The 25,592-nt window shown below is 43.8% G+C and overlaps 1 protein-coding gene across 2 annotated transcripts in view; it reads right to left on the bottom strand.

The window, feature by feature from the left end:
- CLCN7 (chloride voltage-gated channel 7) overlaps nt 1-25,592 on the bottom strand; it is an 823,350-nt gene that overhangs the window by 552,216 nt on the left and 245,542 nt on the right. For both annotated transcript variants that reach the window (XM_069646815.1, XM_069646816.1), the window contains 2 exons: nt 3,646-3,710; nt 495-611 (listed from right to left, as the gene is read on the bottom strand). In XM_069646815.1, the coding sequence (XP_069502916.1) occupies nt 495-611; nt 3,646-3,710 (182 nt within the window). The remainder of the gene's footprint in view (nt 1-494; nt 612-3,645; nt 3,711-25,592) is intronic.

Genomic DNA, 25,592 nt, shown 5'->3' with positions numbered 1-25,592 from the left:
CTTCTTCTGTACGCCCTACAGTACCCTCTTCTATGATAACCACCCCAGTTGCTCCTACATTTACTGGGTGCTAAAGCTAGTTTTGCACCCCATACATACCCCAAAATAAATAGGTATTAAAGCAAGTGAAAATTGACAATAGTTGAGTCGTTAAGTGCCTGTGTGCTCAAATTCAAGTCATCTACATAAAATGTAGGCGTTGTTCAGGCATGCAGCAAAATCGTAATGGTCCTTTTCCATCTGAACAGGGCAAGCAGAGACACTGAGCACTGCAATAAGTATTTGTACCAGGGTGGCAATACCTTGAGTGGTGGGGTATTAATCTCAAGGAGACTATGCCTGCATTCCCCCTCGTGTGTCCTGAAGCAGATAGCATCTCACCTAAATTAACAGATTCATAAGGGATACTTATTTCTTCATCTCAACCAATCTGAAACAAGACAATTGACACAGGACCAGAAATACATTATTGGCATTTAACATGCTGATCTTACCTCAGAACCAAACCTCCCAAAGTTGATAAGACCTGGATTGGACAGATCTCCTGGTTTTTGGTTGTAGATACTCAATATAAAGTTCAGAGTGAAGGTTGAGATCATAGAAGCAAAGAACTGAAAACAGAAGATAAATAGAAAACCAATGTTACCATTCATTACAGAACCTTGGTACAGCTGGAAAGAAGCATGGCAGTCCAAGCAAACCATCTCTTACTCCTCTATAAACTCCATAGTCCAATAAGTACCTAGATCGAAATATTACAGATCCGCAGAGTACAGCCGGAGGGTTGCTGTGAAAGCAGCATTATCCAAGCCACATTGCCAACAGGCAGTCTGTTCTGGACAAATCAGTCCAGAACCTACAAAGACCTGGATGTCACTGTTGGTCGCAAAACAGCAGTCCAATGGCAACCTCTATTATGCATATTCCCAGGCTGCTGTATTATCAGTTGTAGACAGAGCAGGTGTGCCGCTACTCATCTCCTGAATCTGGTAGAATAGCGATCATACAAATATGTATCTTTCCTTTTTTTTTTTAACTTAAGGGTAAAAAGCACATTGTCACCAAAGACTCAGAAGTTATTATCAAGGATTAATAAACACAGCTACAATTATGACTAATCCCCTTCATAAAAAACAAACCAAACAATTCTAAATAAAATCAATGTAGACATTTATGTTCTAGGAAAAACTATAGACACAAATCTATTAACAGCTAAAATAAGCCATGACCCCCACCAACTGCATTCAATGCCACCAGTCTACACTGAACAAGGATCTATATTCTTTAAAAAGTCTTTCATAGTACAGTTGCCCAAGAGCAGACAAGCCATTACATTGCAGCATAACATGTTTTAGGTTTTCAATGCGATCCACAGATCTGCCAAAAAAAGGATATGGCCACAGACCACGTGGAATACCCAAACGTGAGCCCGAGATTTCATTAGTAGGAAATAAATTTAGGTAAAAGCACAAGAATTGGTACATTTCTTAATACAAGAGGGGAATATATTGACTAGTATTACAGCCAAGATCACATGATGGAACAATTTATAAATCCTGCATTCCTTTAGAGTAGTAACCCAATCCTTGCGCCATAGTTTGGTTTTAATAGCGTCAGGATTTTCTTCAGGATTAGAACCGGTTACACCAAGCAACGTACACAGAAATCAACCCAAGATTTCATAATCGGGTCCTTTCCTGCCTTAATCTCCCGGTTTATAAAATAAAACAATGTGACACTTTCTGCTCTTAAACATTTCCTAAAAAAAAGAACATTTTCCAAGAGGTTTTAGCTGTGAAAAGATAAAAGGCCATGTTCATATCGAATGGAGGACGTGGGTATGAAATGGCACTTATAACGCGCCTGTACACAAGTGTTTCTAGGCACGAGGGAGGGAGAGAACCCCCCGCCGCCGAATCATTCCAATTTTGTCCAAGGAATAGTGCATACATGCAGGAATGTGTTAGCCCCGTAGGTCAAAATGGGGACAACCTTACATCTATAAAACCTAATCTAAGCAATAAGAGAAAAACTTCAACATTTCTTATTTATTACCGTTGCCTGGATGATCAGATTCAGAACTTTCTATATTACAATAGTTTAAATCTTTGCAAATGAAGTATGCTAAACCAAGGTAAATCCTAAATAAGTAAACACAGAAACCACCTCCAAAACGTCTGTTTTAAGAAAAGATTTAAAATCATCACTGGACCCCTTTCTAACATACCCAAACCTCATTATCTTACATTTATCAATATTGTCAAGTCATTGTCATACTTTTGTAATCCGCTCAGAAAGTCTGCCATCTCTATCCAACGGCACCTGTATAGGAGGCATCATTATGAAGGGGCCTCAATATTTCTACTAGATAAGAGCTGCACCCCACTTTACTAATTTAGACCATAATAATGGACCATTTACACTATCAAAAGCAAGGGAGAAATCTACAAATGCCATATATAATGTTGCTTCTTTGGAAGAAGCGGTCATTTTAAAATATTTAATCAAGAAACCATTAATAGAAGTTCCTAGACCTTTAGCAAAACCTGATTGGTCTGCAAGTTCTGAGAGGAAGTTCTAAGACAAAGTTGACCTCAAACAATAGATGGAAACACTTTGTTCACGGCATCCAGCAATGCTATTGGTCTATAACTTCCCGAGTTTAACCCAGGTGCTCTTTTTATATATCGGGACGTTGTTCGAATTTGTCCAAGTGGTCGGAAAACACTTCTCTCTAGTTACATGACCAAAAATCACACACAACATCCGCCCATAAAGAGGGAGAGCCTTTAATGGTATCATTCGATAAACCATCTGGGCCAGGGACCCTTGAACTCTTGTAATTCGACACAAAATATTCTCTAGTAAAGGGCAGAGGCCGAAAGTTAGAAGATGGCAGATTCACAACATATTCACAAATTTGCATAAATCAACTGGACATAATTTAGCCAAGCACCCTCGCCAATCGGATTAGTTGGGCAGACAATTGATAACCATACATGATTTTAAGAATCCTCCAAAAGTCAGTGAATTCTTGTTCACAGCTGCTAGCATACTTTCAAAATGACACCGACACACTAAAATGTTGTATTCTGAAAGCCAGTTTTTAGATTTTTAATTATTTTTTGATTTAATACTCACTCTCATTAATCCATTTTGTCATGGATTTCCCTATCAAAAGGCTATTTCCTCTTAATATAAGGCTTGATTGTCCTAGACATACATTTTAAGCAGAAAAGGATAAATATGAACTGTAATGGTATTCAAAAAACCTTCTCGATCCACCACATTTCCAAGTAGAATACTAAAGTTTGGGATCATCCCATTATTCCAGCAAAGTCTGTTACCACACTGGTTCACCTCTACATTAGAAATACAGGGCAAGGAGGAAGAGACACAAGAAGTAACATTCCATGACAAATCCAAAATCGCACAATGACTACAATCAATGGAGGGGGCATGAAGACTTGAGCAATTAAAGATATTGTTTGAGCCAAATAAATAATCTAAACAGGCCTTTTGCACACCACAAAACCACGCTGGTGAAGGCAGGGATATCCCCCACAACACAGTGTTTATTCCCTTCTCCCATTATATTATCACCAAAAACAGGGAAGCAAAGCATATATGCCTCATTAAACTTACAATTCTCCATGTGAGGAGTTGGTTCCAGAAAGAGGCCCCTTCCTCCAAGCTGAAAAGGACACCACCTGCAGGGATTAAATCAGTCTTAGTTTTGTATTTGTTTTTAAATAAAGACATTACATCACAGGACATTGGCAACATTACCACAGTTAGTCCACATACATCCAGTGACGACATATTCGAGGCACAAGTGTCCTTGTACCTAAACACCTGCCCACAGCAACCCTTTGCAAATGGGTGCATCTCCTCTTTTCTCATCACCTGCAGTAGTACCATTCAAGAATCCCACACAAATCCCTGTTCTTAGAGCAATACAAAGTTGAAAATCCCGTTGCACAACTCATAATTGCCTCATGGACAATACATAAAGTGCACAAGAACAAATAGCCCAAATGTTTCACTGTGAAATCTGAGATCTCGCGATTTTGCATTTTGCATTTCTTGAACCATGAGATTGGAAGTAACGGCACATGTATTAACCAGGTATGATAGAATGCAATCTGTTAGTAAAGACTTTATTTTGCTTTCCCCATATATAGACATCAATGGGACATCTTACCTTTTGCTATTGTTTTGAACCTCAACTTATTTATGGTGGTAAGTGAAGCCTTTTTGTTCCACTTAGCTTGCTAAACTCATCTGATTTTGGGGGCACCGATTAGTCCCTATGGGTGTCAGTGCAGGGGCACTCTGTTCTCCATAGTAAAGTTATAATTAAATTTTCCTGTACACATTACCTTATGTGAAGAGTGGTAGGGGCATGTGTACCTGTAACTTTGTTGTTACTTTCCTGTGTCCTGTATGGGCTGAAGGCAGCAGATATCTTTATGGTGTTTTAAATAGCATTGTGCACTTTTTCATTTTAACGCTTAATGCCAAGTAGAGTGCCACATTCTCTAAAATGGACATGCCACAAGACTTTCGCCTATCCTTTGGCCATCTTGTCGTTTGCCCTTTCTCGCATGGATTTTCCATATATGGTAAGCCCTTTCCAATGGAACCTCCAGCTTTTGTGGGCAAACTGGCAGTGTGTGTGACCAGATGTGGGAGCTGGGTAGGTCTAACGTCCTTCTGGGGTACTTATTTGCAATGGTCACCATCCTGAGTTGAGCCATGGGACTCCACAGAACCTCAGCTTATGGAACAAATAGCATTTCCCTGAAGTTGCAACTCTAACACAATGAAGAAGGGTGTTGCAGGACAAGTTTCTTTGGTTCCGCCACAAGGATCGCCTTAAGCAATTTTCTTCAAGTAGACATCACTGTTCATCACTTGCACTGTGCCTTCTGAGGAAATCGCTGGAATGGTGATCCCAGAGTTAGTCTCTCCTGGGTTTCCAGCTGTTCAGCATCCAGTACATCTGATCATGGAACCGCGAACTAGCTGAAACTGAAAACTTGATGCCTGATGTTAGCTCTGTACCTACGACCCCTAGGCTTCCCCCAACGGAACCAAGTCACAAATCCGGAAGGCCCAGTGATTTCTGGAACTTCCACAGTGGCCCCTGAGTGAATTGGAGTCAGTCCTGGAGGTGAGTTAACATACCTATTCTGCTCCCCTCCTTCTCCATAGGGTTCTATGGGAGTAAAGTCCTAGCCCCATCTCTCCTTTGCCTAGCCCTGAGCAGTGATGTTATGTACTGGTATCCTCCCTTGGGTGTCCCCTAATGTGGCTGGATTGGGAGAGGCTCTTGGGACGAATCTAGACAATTTGTTCCTTCGCCCCAGAAGGGAGCCAGGGGCTAGGGTGGTGAGCCCACTCTGCAAAACCCACTCTAGGGGTCTGGGCAAATGGGGCATCACTGGGAGTGACTCCCCTCTCAAGAGCAAGGACAACCAGTGCAATGAGAACCTCCCTGAACGGACTACATTGTCCGCCTACATAGGACTTGAAAAACCTGTTCTCATGTTTTGACTACAACTACTAGTGAACCTCCTCCCACCCTGTTGGCTTCAGGTAATGCCAACTTTCATTTGAACACCGCATCAAGGAACGACAGCTTTTTCGATTGTGATGACGTATTTAAACACAAGAACTGTGAATGGGGAAGAGGCCTACGCAGTGCACGACTCTGACCGAGGAAGGAGAATCCTTGATATGCAGAGGCGAGTTGGTCGACATATCCTGGAGGGACAGAGCTATGCAAAGCCGCAAAGGCAGTAGTGGAGTAGCAGAAGCAGGACCAGCTATCTGGAGGCTACGAGGCGGGTGCACTGACCAAGCAAGAGGCTCCGGTGTTGCACAGAACGAAGACAGGAAGCAAACCGTCCTCCCTGGTGGTGGGATCACTGGATAACAGTGTTGGTCTGGTACCCAGACACAGACGCCGAGAACAGGAGAAAGGAGCCAGAATCCCCGAGCACCACAAAGCGAGTGCTGATAACGGTGAGACAGACACAAAAAGTGAGGCGAACGCTTCCTACATGCGGTGACTGCTTCGAAAGTGAGGACGCCGGGGAGCGCTGTAAACTCTAGGGTCACAGACTGCCGGGGAACCAGAACGGGCACAAGACCCAGGTAAAACAGAGGGGAAGAGATATATACACAATAGATCAAGGCTGGAGAAAACACCCTCAGTACAATAATCTAAGAGAATCGATGGGCACATATCCTGTGAACAAGAGTGAAAGGGATATGTGTGCTTGTTACCAAGGCTGAAAAAGCAGACAAATATATGCGATTAACTGGACTAAGAACCAATAACTCTACCAAAGAGCATAGGCCTTTGGCCAATCCCGGTGCAACAAATGAGGGCTACAAAGAAGTGTGTTAAACACTGGTAAACAGCTGAAGTGATCCTAGAGTTATGTAACCAGTGGTAAAATGCTGAGCAACATAAAAATGTGTCTTTTTTCCCCAAAGGGGTAGGGGAGAATAAAGCTGAAGGCATTTATGATTTTAATTGACAAACTCGATAGTAAGACTGAACTGTATAAAGATGTTCTAAAAGGAACTCAGACTGGTATGTCTTCGACGAGCCAGGCCAGGAAGAAACCGATCCCATGACTATTGTGCAAGCCTCCTTTTGATATGATATGGCATTTATAACACGCCTGTACACAAGTGTTTCTAGGCGCAACATTTTAGTTTGATTTTCCAGAGTGGTAGGGAAAGTTAGTAACTTGGAATTTGGACACCAGACTCTTAATTGTGGACTTTGACAAGCACCCTTAGTTTTTGTTTAGAAGATAGGGAGTTTCCTCATAGCGATAGAGCCAGTGAGGCATTTTTAATTTCATTTGAATGAACAAATCTGCACCATGACCCATTGCAGTCTGACACCTTCTTCATGGTTCACTACAGTCTGTTAAAGGCTTTCCTCTTTATTTCATTAACTTCTGGAACACTTACAATTACTGGTTGCCTCAAGCCAAAACTTGTGTAGCTTCTTAAAAGAGACCCGTGAGTCTAAGGGCAATACTCCCCTGCTTTACTAGCTAGAGAAGGACCTATATATGGTGTTTGCTAACTCATTTATTCTCAAATCATTCATTCTTGAAGTGTTGATTACTTAACTGGTTCTATTTCTTCATTCACTTGCTTTGCTACAGTTAAGAGTTTCTTGAAATCCATCTCCAACTGTATTTAAAAGTGAAGTGTTTGTGATCATAGCGCACACAAAGATGAATGTGCATGCAACAGTAGCAAATGTTTTAGTGTGTTACTTACCTGTTGTCTTTCATTGATAAGAGTTGTTCAAAGGCCTAAATGAATAACGAGGTTTATACAAGATGCTTAACTTCACTCACACTACCTCGTAAGGCAAAGCCTTGCTGCTCATCCACACTACACAGGTAAGAGTTTGGCTAGACAGCGTTTGTCCCCATTCATCAGAATAGGGTGACCTCTCAGAATCTGTTCACACTGATGATTATGGTAATCCGTCTGAACACCATCTGTGAAGGTGAACTCTCCTGAAGTTTGTATTCTTTTTTGTAACAAATAAGCAACTTTGGCAGGGGCGCTGACCAATCAAACTCTGACCACGCAGTGTGGTCACTCGTGCAAGACCATGTTGATTTTTTTCAAGTGCTGCTCTCCACTTGCCGTGTATCTCACTTGCCTACCGCACAACCATGCATTCAGCTCATACCCTCCTCCCCCCAATTTAGCAGTTGAACTTCTTGTTAGGAAGATCATTTGTATGTTCCATCCCCTCTCCTAGTGAGACCTCCAGCACTTTTTGCTGGACTTCTGGACCTTTACCTTTAATCCTGAATGAGTGGGGCCTTTTTCCACTCATTCATTCTTATGGGCTCTGTCTATTTGAATCCATTCCTTTGTATTTGACTGACCTGTGGAGTCTACTTTCCTCCATACCTCTTTTAAGGTATATGTATTTTTACTGTTGCAGCACACAGCTCCTTATCGGCAGTGTTGCTGGTGACCTCTTTGGTCCTCCTTTCAGATTATTTTCTATATCCTAGAGTAACTACGGTTCTTAAGGATGTAGGGACACTTAATATCTCTCCTAGAACTTTATAGTCCGAGATTGGCAAACACCACCTTATGTGGAATGCCAAAGGGATGCTTAGTATGCCCCTTCTCCTTGCTCCTGTGACTTCTATGTCACAGACAACCTCCTAGTTATGGCTGGTGGCAGTGGATATGTTCTACCAACTATTGTGTGAATTGTCTACCGCAGGCTATGTCCATAGCCTCGGTTATGGACAATAGGGTCACCCAAGTATTAACTTGGTGGCTCCTTTCTTTTTTTCTCCATTACTAGTGTGGCTGTTCTTTTCTTCTACCATCCTGGGAGGTGGAAACATGTGTGTGTGTGTTTTGCCTTTGGCGGGAACCCTTGGGTGTCCCCGCCTAGGCTCCAGTGTGTCTGGGCAGGCAGGAAGTGGGGTAGGAGTTTTTCACTCCTCTGCCCTTTCTCTGCCTGAGTGGAACCAGCTCCCACTGGGAGAGATTGCCAGGGAGTGTGTGCTTAAACTGTACCTGCAGACCCTTTGCAAAACTGAAGCAACCACTGCTGTCCTGACCCCATATTCTGTGCAACAGAGGAACTCCTAAGAGAACAGCTTTTTCCCCATTGACTGTTGCGAACAACCAGTCCCAAGACAAATTTTGATTTGATCCATCTCCCGAGGTCCTGCGAGTTTCCAGAGCTGCAAAGCCCCAATACCAGGAGACCTGCTGTCCATTCAGAGTGTATTGTAATGGAAAGGCCAAATTCATCCAAGTCTTTGTTGAGCCCTAAAGGGCACTCCGGAGATCCAATCCAACTCGCCCAGACCACCTAAGCAGAGTTTGGGACTGTGAGAAGCGAAGACGCTTGACCGGACGGATCGCGCCTCTTGTTGGTGCTGCAGAAAAGGTGCCAAAATCACAGAGTGACCAGAGAAGTTACTAAAAGTCGTGCCATAGGTCCACCCTTGAGACTGCTGCTGAGAGATCTACCAGTAACTAAAAGAAACTTTCAAAGTTCAAGAAATTATGTCTGCGGAACCATTCAAAAAAATGATATAAAAAATAAAATCAGGTGGTCACATTGACTAATATTCAGGTTATACACCCAATCAGTGAATGCCATCACATTCAAACATTGTAGGCTTCTTCCCAAGCATTGGCGGCTACTATGTGTTTGGGCTCGTCTGTCGGTCTGCTCTCTGTTGGTCTGTGACACACACACACACACACACACACACGGAAAGTATAGTACATGGTGCACCGGGGCCCTGAGGCACAAAAGCTTTTGGGGTTACGAGATTGTTTAGATAAGGACTCCTGCCCAAGTGAATGTTTAGGACCTTTTTAAATAGAAAGTAATTCAAATATGCAGTCTGGCCAAACTGTAAAAGCATCATCTCAACTGCAGAAGACTAGCAACCCCAAAGCTCTAGGCAGAGGAAGTAATGGGTTCATATCTGCATACTCCAGTAACAGAAACATGTCCATATCCTAATTACACCATTGGCAATCAGAATAGTAAAGTATCCGATTGGCACTATGACAATATTGCAGATGCAACAACTAGAATCACTCGTAACATTGCCTCAAGTTGTATGCCACAAACCTTCGCCAATGCTCTATTAGTGTGCATTTAAGAAGACGCAAAAAACTTCTTACCACCAGCTAAGGACCAGAAGTTTTTAACCCTTCAATGTTTTTGCTAATATCACATCCACACCAATTTGCCTCCTGTCATCGTAATCCTCATTTTAATAGTACCGCTACTCAGAGGTGTCTGTGTTAGGCATGATTTTATGCAGTACCCTTTGGGTGCACTACAACAATGCTGACCTTCTGGTGATAGGAACGCAGCCTTTGGTACAAGCTTGTACTACACAGGTTGGTAGCGTGTAGAGCAGCCAGGCCTATCTCAAGAGGGGTTAATGTGAGCTGTAGGGGAGTTACACAGAGATTCACAGTGACCAGTATTTAAATAAACACTTACACACAATGTTTCTTGAAAAACTATTATTAATTTATTTATCAGTCAGTCAATTAGAATAAGCCTTCTTCAGAAGGGAGCAATATAAAAAGCAACACACAAATACAATTCAAAACTACACACGCTTAGTTTCTAAATCAGTAAAGACCCTTTTGGGATGGCCCACAGACACAACCTAAAGCCTCAGGTGACTTCAATCATTAGGGTACTGGGGACATTAATACCCTACTGTTGCATTTAGAAAACTCTTAGAACTTGGTCAAAGGAAAAGGTTATTAAAACAAAAAACAGACCACAAATATTCCTAAGAAGGCAAATCTGTTGGGTTCCCCTAAGAAGAGTCATTCAGTGTTGGAGGTTAAGCCAAAGTCAATGGGCAAAGGTCTATTTGAGCTGAAGCACTTCTGGTAAGGGAGTAGAAAAAGTATTTGCATAATGTTTTAGAAGTCTTTGAAGAAAAGAAAAATCAAATGTAGGGCCACAAACTGTTTAGACTTGTGAGTAGTAGAAGATGCAAGCAACTCTACAATAAGAGGTAAGTTTTCTCAGACTCCTTTGAATTGAAAAAAAAAGTACTGCAGATGACTTCTGTTCCTGTGAAGCTCTGCAGCTCTCACTGTTCCTGGGCCTCAGTCATGGGGACGAGAGGGAGGACTTCTGGGGACTCCTGCTCTGCAATGTGATGGTCACCGCTCACAACCGGCAATTTTCAAACAAGTAGCACTTCAGTGTGGCAGCTCCTCGTGACTACCGCAAATAGCAACACTGCCATTTCTGGCTGTCGCGATGGACTTTCCTTGCTTCTGGGGTCCCGCACTCTGTTGAGGGGGCTCTTGCTCAGTCAGTCCTCCTTCCTGGGAGTCTGGAGGATCTTCCTGGAGCTCTTTGCCAACTTAAAAGCAACGTACACAATCTGGTATTCCTCTCCCTGGCGTTTCGATTTCCAGCGGCAACCCTGTGGAAATACAACAGGCTCGGAGAGAATGTCCAGGTGGCTTACTTTGGAGTTGATTGGTCCTACCAACTCAAAGGGAGAAGTTGTCCGTTCAGGGGCTTCTCTGTTCATACAAATTTGGAGTTTCAGCACAGCAGCGGGGCAAACCAACGCTACAGGAGTCACAGCAGGCGTCCTCCTCAAGTTCTTCAGTTCCTTCGTCCAGTGGTCGACAGTCTTCCAAGCCAAAAGCCATGCCTTTTATTCAGTTCTCTCCCATTCATTCCAGCCGAGCTGTCAGTCACCCAGCAGGGTGGCTGTCCTTGCCGGACAGTCAGCCGGCCAATCATCACAGAGAACATTTGGGTCTCCTAGGAGACTAAGCACAGGGAGTTTCGGGCACCTCCCCCACTTCCTGCCCCCACCAGACACCCTGGAGCCAGAGACGGGCTTCACTTGTGAATCCCGCCAAAGGCAAAGCAAACTAAGGGACCAAACTGGGTTCGACATGCAGAGTAAATCTCAAGAAGGACCTTTCCACAAAGAAATGGCGAAAAAGGAAGACCGAGCCATTTTGACAAAAATTGCACCCTTGGGTGCTATACTGCAGCTGCGAACGCAGCCCGCGGTAAATGCACACCATGGTAGTTTAAAGCAAACCACTGCCACCAGCCAATCAGTGAGGAAAGGGTAACGCAAAATTGTTACATGCAAAGCTAGACAAAGGGGATACTAAGTAACCCCTCCAGTGCCCTATTGTAAGCTAGTGTGTGCTGGGTCTAGAAAGTTACAAATGTAAGTAAAGTCAATTTCACTTCACTGCTCTTGGAAACTGTTTATCCAAGAGAAGGTACTTAAACCTTTGGGAATTCTGAAAGACTTCCCTGTGTCACTGCACTGAAGGTGCTCTGTGACACAATGTAAAAGATGATGCCTATGGAGTTTGTCGGACTCCACAAACAAAAGCAACACAGTGTTCAAAATTGCATTAAAATACACGAGAGAGAGGCAAAAAAAAGGGTCTCACTCTCTCCAGGTTAAACAATCAAGTCCTCAAAATCCGGCAAAGTTGGTGGGGGTCTCTAAGGTGGAGGGAATTAGCACATTTCTGAGAATTCTCCTTAACAGTTTGCATCAGACAACCAGAAGGCAGTTTTAGGCATTATCCAAGCTTTATTTGAAGAATATCAATGCTCGTCTCATGGCGACAGGTTACATGGCTGTGTCTCCTCTCCACAGACTATAATCCCACCCTAGTACTCAAAGGTCATGCAAATGAAATGTTCACTAGCCCTCCGGTCTACTTGGAACACAATACTCTGCATACATTCTCACCAATTGTTTGTATAATGGTACAACTACTTATTGACAAACTTCTTCTAACAGAGTCAGTCTTCCTTAACACAGTCCTTAGTTACATAAGATTAAGGGCTCCCCAAGAAAGACTACCTTATACAGATTTAGACTCTTCCCTAACTATTTTTAACCTGGTTACTTCTATTTGACCTAAAAGAACCCCCCCACTCTCACCCCATCCTGTTTAATACCAAGTCGGCTCACCATAGGAAGCGACTCGTCTGAGCTTCAGAGGATGAGGACATCAAAGCAAACCTGCAGACTAGTTAGGCCCACAAGACTAAGAGAGGGAGGCACTGCATACAGATCTCCCCTGACAAAAGGGTTCCAGATGTTAAAAATCGCAGCAAAAAGGCAGTGGTTTTGCCGCCACAATACATGTAAAGGATGCGTGGCACACGCCCGCAACCCCCAGACACACCATTTAAGGGGAGCCAGGGACACCCTCGCTCCTCAAATGGTACAATGGGGTACACCTTTACCGGGTCAAACCACAGCATTTTTGCGGCGATTATATTACTGCATACCGACAAAAGGCAGGGCATTGCTTAGCCAATGGGGTCTCATTCAGGACTCCTCGGGCGTTCTGTAGTTTTATCTTTGGAATCTTAGCTCTGGCGGTAGATTGCTGAATGGATCCATATTCCCTCCTAGTAATATTCCTAGTATGTGGAATATTGCATTAGGGTTGTTCCCGGTTTACTAACAGAAGAAACTACACACCTCAAACAGAGTAGCTTTCCAATCCTGGGCAACCAGCTCAGTCAGCAACTGCCCAGAAACTGCGACCTCACTGGAAGGAAAATGTATTGGGGATTTTCCCCCATCCATTTCCAGCTAGTTCACTCACAGAGGTCATTTTCTAGGCTTCTCGCAAAGAGCACACAAGCATGCATGGCATTTCAGACCCGGCCAAGAGGAAGCAAGCCATCAAAGATACAGCAACAAATGAAGGGCTTAGAACATGAGGTTTCGCCATATTTGACACCCTTGTGGTTAAATGGCTACTTGTGGTACAAATATATGGGGCATGGTAGTTCCCCCCCCAAAAACATTTTGAAAAGCTACCACTGCCACAAGTCTGCCAGAGTTGTACTGGAAAGTAACAAATACACTGAAGAAAATAAAGGCGGAAAGGTTTCCCACAGTAATCTCCATACAGCAGTACTGCTCCCCAAAGGATTTAAATGGGGGACTTAGGTTCTACTGAACTGGGAGCCATAAGGACTGAGCAGTGTACATAAAACAAATTGGTTGATCAAGGAAGAAAAAGCTTCAATCAAAAATGAGTACAGGATCACAAAAACCATCTGCGGTTGATGGGAAAGCTTCAAAAAGAAAATATGTAACGAACACTTGGCTCCGGTGGTCAGAAATTGAATGGCTCCAGATATACAGAAGCTGGGATTGAACATGAGGGGGATAAGTCCACCTATATGCGAACATGCAACATTCAAGGTCAGGTACAGTCAAGATATTGGAGCAGCGTGCAGTTCCTCACTGAGCTCAAGCCAGTTCCACCCACACAGAGGCTACTTGGAGGGCTTTTGCCAGACATGGTGAAGAGAATATAGGGTCATTTCCTACCTAGGTGAAAGATGGCTAACACAGGCAGTGAACCAAAAAGACAGAGCTACACAGATGATGCCTAATAAGGGCGAATCCAGGTGCTCCATCTGTTCTAGCCACAGAGTGCGGGGAGTGCAATTACTGCAAGAGGAGCTTGACATTTGGAGCGGACATGTCCTTGTGGACCTGTGTTTTTGCCGCACTACCAAGGTCCTTGAGTAGTACAGACTGATACCAAGACTTGGGGTGATCTATAAACCACTGGAATAGCTTACACAATATCTGAAGGGCAGTGCTTAAACAAAAAACCCAAAGCATTAGGAAATGGCCAACGAACCATTAAGCAAAGGCCTGGGGATCAAATCCTCAATAACACATTTTTCAAGGGCTGACAAGGCAAAGCCATTAGCCGTGGTTGGTTGCCAATAATGTGGAAAACACAGTTGAGCCTGACTCAACTGTAGAGCAAGTTGCGATCAGGGAGATGAAGAGACCCGCCCATCCTCCTCATGTGTCTCGGTTGTCTTGATGATGAACGGGTCATCGCCCTGAACCGCTGAGGAGCCCTTGTGATTGTTAGGCAAGATTGTATGCAGTACCCTTTGGTTGCACTACAACAACCTTGTCCTTGGCAATAGGAACCCAACCTTTGGTATAAGACTGTACTACATAGGTTGTTAGTGTGGCTGAGCAGCCAGGCTTATCTCAAGAGGGATCAGGTTTCTTGATTAAACAATTATTAATGTATTCAACAGTTAGAATAAGCCTTCTTCAGAGAGGGCAATATAATAGTAACACTCAAACTCCAAAATACACACTCTTAGTTTCTCTAAATCAGCAAGTACCCATTTGGGATGGCACACAGACACTTCCTACACCCTCATGTGACTTAAATAGCCATTATGACATTAATTTATCACTGTGGCATTTAGAGCAGTACTTAGAAGTATGTAAAAGAAAAGGATTATAGAATAAAACAAGAGATCACACAATTATTCTGAAGCAGCCAAGTACTTTTTGAACCTCCAATGCTAACCCTTTCCTGGAAGGGAAGGTAAAACACAATGTCAGAGGAATAGAAGAGTTATTCAAGGAGCCAGGCCAGCCAAAGTCAATTGTGCAAAAGTGTGGGACAGCTGAACCACTTCTTGTAGGTAAGTCAAAGTCTTGCACAATGTTTTAGAAGTCTTTGTAGAAAAAGTAAAATCAATGTAAGGCCACAAGCTGGGAGGCTTGTGAGAAGTAGAAGTTGAAAGCAATCAACTCTACTGAAGAAACCAAGACAAGTCTCAACTGAGATCAAGTAAGGCTACACAAGAGGTAAGTTCTCTTAGACTGTACAGTACCTTTAGTTAGAAGAAATGGTTCCAGCTGGCTTCTGTTCCTGTGTGGCTCTGCAGATCCTTTTGTTCCTGTGCCTCAGTCATGGGGAGGACTTTTGGGGACTCCTGCAACACAACGGGAAGGTCAGCGACAGAAAAGGACAAACTTCTATTCAGCGGCACTTCGCGGTTTCAGCTCCTCGCGTCTCAGCAAATAGCACCACCGCGGTCTCACCGATACCACTCTGGACCTTCGTCGCATCTGGGGTCCAGCACTCTGTTGAGGTGGCTCAGGCGTGGTCAGTCCTGCTTCAAGCAAGTCCGGGGGATCTTCTTTCAGCACGGGTCGGTCTTAAAAGTGATGCACTCTTACCTGGTGTTCCTCTCCCTGGCACTTTGGTTCCTGCAGCAGCAAGGAAGTACAGCCAGCTCCCAGATGATGTCCACATGAGTTCACTTTGGAGTCGATTGGTCCCACCAACTCAAGGGGAGAAGTCGTCCTTGCAGGGCTCTTCTAGTCCTAACGAATTTGGAGCTTCAGCACAGCAGCAGGGCTTCACTGGGCCAACCAATGGTCCAGGAGTTGCAGCAGGCATCTCTTCTAAGTTCTTCTTCGGAATCCTTCGTCCAGTGGTCAAGTCTGCCTTCCAAGACAAAAAGCCTCGCCTTTTATGTAGGTTTCTCCCATTCATTCAAGCCTAGCTGTCAATCACACAGCAGGGTGGCTGTCCTTTCCGGACAGCCAGCCAGCCAATCACCTTTGGGTGCATTCCTGTAACCAAGAGGACTAAGCACATGGAGTTTCAGGCACCTCCCTCACTTCCTGCCCCTGTCGGACATACTGGAGCCAGAGGCGGGCTTCACTCGTGAATCCTGCCAAAGACAAAACAAACAGAAAGACCAAACCTGGTTTGGTGAGCAAAGTAAATCTCAAGAACCACCTTTCCAACAAGAAATGGTGAAAAAAGAAGACCGGGCCATTTTGACAAAATGGACACCCATGGGTGCTGTACCAGGGCTGCAATTGCAGCCCGCGATAAAAACACAAAATGGTAGTAAAAAGTAAACCACTGCCACCAGCCATTAATTGTAGAAAGGGTAACAAAAATGTTAAATGAAAAATTAGACAAAGGGGATACTTTGTAACCCCTCCAGCACCCTATTGTAAGATAGTGTGTGCTTGGTCTAGAAAGTTACAAAGTCAATTTCACTTCACTGCCCTTGGAAATAGTAGTTTCACCAAGAGAAGGTATTGAAACATTTGGGAAATCTAAGATTTCCCTGTGTCACTCCACTGAGGGTGCTGTGTGACACAATGTAAAGATGATGCCTATGAAATCTGTCAGACTCCAAAGCTACAAGAAACACAGAGTCCAAATCACATACGAGAGTGGGAAAAGGGTTCCCTCTCACCAGGCTAAAAATGTAAAGTCCTAGAGTTCAGCAAAAGTGCTAGGTGTCTCCAAGGTAGAGAAAAATTGGCACATTTCTGAGAATTCTCCCTAACAGTGATTTTCAAGTCCATACATTCACTGGCCACAATTTCCAAAACAGACATAAAATTGGTAGACTTACTATTGAAATTTACTAAACATGAATATCAATTTTTATTCGAAAATAATTTTTAAGCTGGTTTTCAATGCACAGGAAGTTTTCCATCAACATGGGTATGATCTCTCCATTATACCAGATAGTAGTATGAAGTCAAAGCTATATCCATTAGATACCCATAAAGATCAATGGAAGAATACCTAGATAACATTAAATGTCAAGACGATAACGGGGGAACTCGACAAATATTTGAAAAGTCAAGCAGTCTGGATGCAGTAACAGATTGGTCACGGCTTGCCTTGTCACTTCAAGTGAAACCTTACTACTGAAATAGCAATTGAAGATCAAACGTGAGTCTATTAAGCTGGAATTCTACGGGTTTCAATAGCTTTGTAAAGGATAATCTAAATGAAAATCATGACGTGATTCTATTCCAAGAGACTTGGCTGCAAGGCTCAAGATTGTATTACAGTTGAAGATCATTTTAAAAATAAGGCCAGAGACAATATCATTGCTACTAAAACAGGAGCCCTAGTTGATCCTCCTGATTAGAACCCATTTGTCTTTAAATCCATTGTGGTGCAGCATATGTTCTCCAACCTTAGAAGCATGCGCCCTACCACAATTATAATTGATGCTTGTCCGGCCAAGATTGTCCTTACATTTCTGGAAATCTTTGCTCCTTTTCCCCCCTCCCCCCACCAACACCCCATCCCCCCACGACTACTTTTACCAACGCTACCTTCCAGCACTGTTTAGTGCCAGAGATCATTAAACATGTCCAAGTTACACAGCTTATATATAAAAAAAAACTGGCCTCGATCCATCTGATCTGAATAACTATAGGCCAATACCAAACGTTTCGTTCTTACTTGGTGATGAACAAAAAAAAACACATGCCAATTTTAGCAATATACTGAAAAGAATGATTCTACAGCATTGTCAGTCAGGATATTATCGACAAGCAATGGATGAGGATTCTCATGCTGTTGGATCTTTCGGCAGTATTCAATCTTTTGGAATGAAGATTTTGATGAATAGACCAATCCAAAATCTGGGATTCTCCAAGTCTGTATCATGAATTTTGTGATTTGTCAAACAGGTTATCCAAAATCTGCAGTGGAGGTAAAATATCAGAAGAGGCACTGACCTCTCGAGTCCCTCAGGATGCCCTCTTGTCAGCATCTCTTTTCAATGTATATATGATGACACTATTTGACCAATTGTCCGAACATAATTTTATTTACCAACTCTGCAGATGATACGCAGCTATTGATTGAACTGTCTGGCGACTATTACTGATCAAGAGAAGATCAATACCACTTACAGACTCATCAAATCTTGGATGGGTTGCAACTGGATGTGTTTAAAATGGTGCTAATAAAGAACTGATGTTGGTTGCTTCTGTACAGAAACTAGTGAGGATAAAACAAGATTACAATTGGTTTTGCATCGATAGCGGTTCCATAAATACCCTTCGGAAGGTGAAGACCCTGGGAAGAACACTACATTCCTCCCAGACTATGGACTGGCATACCAACGCGCTGGTTAGTTCCTCATGCTTTCATTTAAGGTTGCTGCGGTAGATTCACCTTTATCTGTCTGAAAAAAAACAGTTCCACAATTGCTAGAACAGTTGACCTCACCAAACTGGATTATTTTAACAGCTTGCTTGCGGACCTTCTGCCGAAAACTACAAGTTGTACAAAATGACACGGTTCGAACAACTGCCTGCATTATTCGCAGGCAACTCATTTTGGATCACAGGAAGACCTTGCATTGGCTTCCAGTGAAGGCAAGAGCTGAACTTTAAGTGCTTTCAATTGTTTACACATGCTTAAATGGTCAGGCCCCTAGTTATTTGGCTATAGCCATTCACCCTTATAAGCCGACTCATTTTCCGCAACCAAATTCTCAAGCACTGCTCTTCTGTCCTAGAGTCCGCTGTTAGGGAGATGTATAATGTTTATGCTTCATCCCCTCTCTTAGTAAGACCCCCAGCACTTTTTGCTGGACTTCTGGACCTTTTTCTGAAAGCCTGAAGGAGTGGAACCTTTGCCCACTTATTCATTCTTATGGGCTCTGTCTTTGGAACTCTATTCTTTGTATTTTACCTGTATATGGAGTCTATTTTCCTCCATAACACTTAAAGGCATCTGTATTTTACTATTGCAGCATGCAGCTCCTTATGGGCAGTGTTGCGGGGGACCCATAGATTGAGATTCTTTTTCTTTATCCTAGAGAAACTACAGTTACTAAGGATTCTTAGTATCTCTCCTAAAACTTTACAGTCTGAAAGATCGGCACAAGCCACCTTAGATGCATTGCCAAAGGGATAACTAGTATCCCCCTTCTCCCTGCTCCTGTGACTTATTAGTCACATAGACAATCTCCTAGTTATGGCTGGTGGCAGTGTACATGTCCTACCAACCATTGTGTGATTTTTCTACAACAGGCTATGTCCATAGCCTCGGTAGTGCACAATAGGGGCACCCAAGCCAACTTGGGGCCTCCCTTCTTTGTTCGACATTACTAGCATAGTAGTTCTTTGTTAGCCCTTTTACCATTCTGGGAGGGGGAGGCCAGTGTGTGTGTTTTGCCTTGGCGGGAACATACAGAGCCCTAGCATGCTAGAGAATATGAACTTTGTTAAGAGGAGACTCATTGAATGCGATAATATAATTAACAGGGAGTAACAGAGGTTAAAATTCTATAAATATGTTGGAAATGTATCAACCTTACATCACCAATGCCCTATATCAGTACATTTCCATCCCCAACACACAGGCAATGGTTAATTAGGTTTCACTTCAATCCAATGCATACGCTGGAGCTAGCTGGCCCCCATGTAAATCTCCCACCTGAACAACGCAAATGCAGATTATGCGATTCAGGAGCACTAGGCACATTACACCATTTGATTCTCCACTGTCCTACACTTTTGCAAATAAGTCATTTGTATTTCGAGAAATTCCTCCACTTCGGGTCTGTTTGTTCTGACACATTGTGGCAGAGACTAATGAGCACTCGCCAACTGTCTATGATTGGCATTAATCACTTTCCTAAAGGAAATAAACCATCTTCTAGATAGTAATTGATACAGGGATAATGGTGGATAAAGTATGGTGTTCAGATGTATTTATAGAATCTGGCCTGGTGGACATATTTTAGCAGGCCACCTTAGTTATAGTGATCAGGGAACTCGGAAGTATGCCAAAACCCAAACAAGACAAAACGTGGAGAGCAGTCAAGGTTATTCTCCGGAGTTTATGAGTGGGGTCAGGGGTCCACAAGGAGTCCACAGAGGGATGCACACAATAATTTGATGTTTTATTTTTACAATATATTTTTATTAAGTTTTAACCTTGTAAAGAAAAACATTATAATGGTACAGAAGTAGGAAGCTGCCACACCTTAAACCACAAACGGGATCCAACACCGATTCTAATAAAGTAACCTTGAGAGGCCAAGTTCACTGGGGATGAGGGGGTGGGCGGGGGTTCAAATGGACCTAACGCTTGCTACCGTACTCATTAACAAGTGGCGCCCAAAATATAACTGCACACCTATAACAAGGTGGCACTGACACTTCTCAGGGGCCTTATATGTTGAGAAACTCAAACGTCCCAAACAGCACACAGTAGGAGAATAGACAGCATGCACAATTCAGGGAGGAACATCTTAAACCATACATGTTACACAAGAACGAAACCACGCTACAATTACAACCAAATTAAAGGAAACCAGACTCAATTATCCCCCATGCCTCTCATCCGGTGTCTTCATTAGGTGCCTTCTTAGCAGGAATGGTTTGCAATAGTTTTTCTGCCCCCTCTGCACCTCCAAAAATAGGTACTCATTCTCATTCCAAGTCACCCTGAGCTTAGCTGGACGGAGCAGACCCACTCTGACCCCACAGTTCCGGAAAGGCTTTCTTCAGAACATGCAGTGCCCTTTGCTCCTCGTCAGTGGCCGAGGCTAGAGATGAATCCTATGATCTTTGAAATCAACTGTTTTCTTCGCTGCTGCGTTGAGGATCCGGTCTCTGTCACACAGACACGCCAGAAATGTGGGGCCCACCTCTGAGGACAGCTTTGCCTTGAAAGCAGTTTACGGGAGCCTGTAACATTTGTTGATAAATATGGGGTAATCTTTCATGTCCAAGATCAAGCTGCTCGGGTAGCCATGTTGATAAAAAGTCAATCGGGCTATCCCCCTCTGCACCCTTTGGGAGACTGATAATGCGCAGTTGTGAGGCTCGCATTGCGTTCTCAAGAAGTTCAAATCTGCTATCTGTCACCTTACTGCCTTTCACCACTGCATCCATTTCATGGCTACGTTTCTGCATCATAGGAAATGTTTGCATGCATTGCTGGTCCAGCTCACTGGTCTTCTGCTCCAGTGTGGAGGTTCTGTCTCTAGCTGGGCCAACTTTTCAGTCAGTTTATCCAGTTTGCCTTCCAAGCGACATGTTGACTGCTCTATGTGCCCCACTTCTGTCATAACGGGGTGCTGGGGTAAATACTTTTCCAGCGTATGTTGTCCTCTGCGGGGCGTAAAAAAGTCAGCATCCTCCAGTATGGCCTTTTTCTTCCCCTTCCCTGATGCCATGTCCCTTTACCTATGTCTGACAGCAGATTCCCGGGACCTCTACACAGTATGGCCAATCCTCCACCGACTCAAACAAACACCCTCAGCAGAAGTGGAGCAAGCAGTGCAAAATTGGAGTCCTCACAGGTGTGCAGCTTTGCACAGTACCCACATGCACTACCTCTGCAACCTGCATAATTGTGGTTCCCAATGGCTCCTAGTGGGCTACCTGCTACTGGATGCCCGCAGTTCACTTTGGTGGACCCAAAACAGCCCCTCTGTCTGCTTTCCACTGTTGAACTCCCCACCCCCAAGCCGTGTCACGCTCTCCAGTTGATCTGGGCTACAGCGATGACCCTACAGGCCTTTGGCGCCTCGGTCCGCAGCTGAAATAGCCACCGTAAGTCAGGAGCCGCAGGAAGTTATGTCGTGTGTGAAAGGTCCTGGCACTCCGCGTGAGACAGGTGAGAGTGGCTCTTTGCACCACGTCTCTGCAGTATCAACTCCGCCCACCCCCAAGCACACTCGGCACGAACTGGTGTTGCACTCCCACAGTCCATGCCGTCTCACTAAACCACCATGTCCAGCCTCATACAACAAAGCAGGGATCTCTAGACCGCAGCAGGCAATCACTCATATTCCGCCGCTGCCGCAGCACTGTGGTTAGTTATCCAATCTGGGCAATTGCAGAGCTTCACAATGTTTTACTATGGATTGGGCCTACCTTAAGGTATGGAGCTTCCCCTTAATGCTGCCATCGTGTTAGGGCTCGCTAGCTCACCCACAATAATTCAATTTAGACAAGAATGTATAAACATATTAATATCTATTCTAGGCCTTACACACACTAAAAAACAAAACCAGCAAGTGATATTATTGCACTATGCATAGATATTATATTAAGAACCTCTGATGAATATAGAAGTAAATTACAGATGGAACCAAGTGAATTTCCCCAACTTCAGTAGTCCAATCCCTAAGAAGAATGGGGCCCAAAAGTCACAGGAGCCACAATGATTCTCCATAGCATACATTTGTAGCAAGTAAATTACTTTGTTAGTGATGGATTAAAACAACATATTCAACAATGGCACTAAGTACTTATCTTTCAGATACTAGCCTGGTTTGAGGACCAAAAGGCAGTGGAATGGAATGTTGGGATTAGTTCCCAATGTTATACTACGGAGGACAGGGGGAGACAAATGTTTTACGTTTGTTAGGGAGAATTCTCAGAAATGTGCCAATTCCGCTCTACCTTAACGACCCTCAGCTCTTTTGTTGGACTCTAGGACTTCGATTTTTTATCTGGAGAGAGTGAGACCCTACCCCACCCCGAACCCCTAACCCCCAAATGCTCATGTATTTTAATGTGATTTTGAACACTTTCTTTTGGTTGTTGAGTTTGACAAACTCCATAGGCATCATCTTTTTACATTGTGTCACAGCACCTTGAGTGCAGTGGCACAGGGAAGTCCTTTAGATTTCCCAAAGGTTAAAATACCTTCACTTGGATAAACTACTGTTTCCAAGAGCACTGAAGTGAAATTGACTTCACTTATATTGTAACTTTCTAGACCCAGCACACACCATCTTACAATAGGGTGCTGGAGGGGTTACTTAGTATTCCCTTTGTCTAACTTCTCATGTAAAATGTTTTAGGTCACCCTTTCCTCGATGAATGGCTGGTGGCAGTGGTTTACTTTTAACTATCATGGTGTGCATTTACGGTGGGCTGCGTTCGCAGCTGCAGTAAAGCACCCAAGGGTCATTTCTGTCAAAATGGCCCAGTCGTTTTTTCGCCATTTCTTTGTGAAAAAGTCCTTTTTGAGATTTACTCTGCGCGCCAAACCAGGTTTGGTCCCTTTGTTAGTTTTGCCTTCGGCGGGATTCACGAGTGAAGCCCGCCTATGACTCCAGGGTGTATGGTGGGGGCAAGAAGCGAAGGAGGTGCCCGAAACTCCCTGTGCTTAGTCTCCTAGGAGACAGGAATACACTCTTAAATGATTGGCCAGCTGGCTGTCCGACAAGGACAGCCACCCTGCTGGGTGACTGACAGTTAGGCTAGAATTAATGGGAGAAAACTGAATAAAAGGCAAGGCTTTTTGGCTTGGAAGGCAGAGTCGACCACTGGAGGAAGGAATACGAAGAAGAATTTGAAGAGGATGCCTGCTGCAACTCCTGGACCGTTGGTTTGCCCGGTGAAGCACTGCTGCTGTGCTGAAACTCTAATTTCATTTCGACTAGAGAAGCCCTGCAAGGACTACTTCTCCCCTTGAGTTGGTGGGACCAATCCACTCCAAAGTAAGCCACCTGGACATCCCCTCGGAGCTTGTTGAAATTCCACTACAGTTGCTGCTGGAACTGAATAGCCAGGGAGAGGAACACCAGATTGTGTGTGTTGCCTTTAAGCTGGCCAAGAGCTCCAGGAAGATCTTCCAGAGTCAAAAAAGAATGCTGGACCCCAGATGCAAGGAAAGCCCATCTCGACAGCCAGGAACTGCTGTGTTGCTATTTGCGGTAGACGGCCACTGCACAGACCGCAGGTGTCTTTCCAGTTGAAGAAGCATCTCTGACAGAATCCCATGAGGCTGGGACACTGAAATTTGCAGGGAAGGAAACTTGTACCAGAAGCTGGCGACCACTGAAGTTCCGGGTGGAACGGTGATGCTTCTGGTGAGGTAGTCATGAGGCAGCTTGTTAATCACAGGGTGATCCAGAGATACTTCCTAAGGCTTAGGATGGCTGATTCCTAGAGAAGGCGTCTAAACTAGTTGGTCCCACTAGTCCAAGGGCTGAAGCACTGCTCAAGATCTTCAAAGATCAGGGCTTCACCAGGCCAGATGCAGGAAGGGATGGATGCCAGGACCCTTCAGGAGTCTTCAGATCTTCAGTCGGCTGTTTGTCTGCGAGGGATTCTTGGCTCCAATGCTGATCTGAGGAAATGGCTGTAGGAGTCATTATCCAAAGATCCAGCCTGGAAACAAGCCCAAGGATCTGCACTATTCAAACAGCCAGTAGTTGTCCAATCGGTGACAATTATTGGTTTCACTCATACCCCAAACCTAGACTCGCTAGCCCCAAGGAGATGGAAACGGACTGACCACCCAGACAAGCACCCCCCTCACACACACACACACACACACACACACACACACACACACACACACACACACCACAGCAGCTTTCTATGCAAAGAATAAGTGAACCTCTCGTGGCACAGCCATTTTAGGGCAGTAGCCACGTTTCGTAGCCATACATGGTAAACTTCAATGTGCACACTAGAAAGAGCACAAACATATCTGCTGCTGCCACCAGCTTGTCTTTAGGAACATGTAAAGTAACCAAACAGACCAAGTGTAAAATGCTAGGGTGATACAAATGTATCCCAATTGCGCTGCAATGTAAGAGGCTGTGGGTAATGTTAGAAAGGTACAAAAATGTAAAAGATAAGAGATGCCGCGTTTGCCATAACAAATTAGCAAAATACAGGGAAATTTTGCTTAAGTTTACTTCCCTCAAAGAGTCAAAACAGATTCAAAAACAAAGCAAAAAGATTGGGGTCCACAGAAACTACGGAGGGAAAGTTGCTAAAAGATCAATCTTTCCTAACATTAGGGAATTGTTATAGTGTTACTCTAAATTGGGAATACTGTGTTTTATGCATCCGACTACTTATCTGTTTCACACTGGTTTTGAATCCTATGCTTTTTCCATCTAACAGAATCGTTGGTGAAATTCTGGCCAGAGTTGGAGGCGGAGGAATAAGTCACAACAATCCAAAAAGGAAATCTCCATACAAGTCCCTATTTATTTATTTTATTTATTGTTAGTATTGGACTTTTTATACTATGACCTGGTGGACAGATGTATAGGAGGCCAAACTCGCTGGTAAATGGGGACAACTCTGGGAGATGTAGCAAAGCCAATCACGGTAGCTTGGATAGTGATCAATGCCAAATCTCAGGAAGGGGCGAGCCTGGTCAAGGGTTCACAATGAGTCCACAAGGTAAGTAATCAAGGATTACATTTATAGAAGTAGTTATAAAAATACTATATTTATGGACAAGCAAACACTATAAAAATGACAAGCAAATAATATCACACAAACTAAAAATACACATATACAGCCCCTTTAACGATGTAAATAAAACACGGATCCCCCTCCCCACAATAATGAAAGGAAAGGTATGGTTAGCTTTATAATGGCAGTCCAAAAGAGTAC

Source organism: Ambystoma mexicanum, chromosome 2q (assembly GCF_040938575.1).
Source record: "Ambystoma mexicanum isolate Mex_15411 chromosome 2q, UKY_AmexF1_1, whole genome shotgun sequence".
Taxonomy (NCBI): domain Eukaryota; kingdom Metazoa; phylum Chordata; class Amphibia; order Caudata; family Ambystomatidae; genus Ambystoma; species Ambystoma mexicanum.
The sequence above is the reverse complement of the archived record's forward strand: the minus strand, read 5'-3'. Positions and strand labels throughout refer to the sequence as shown.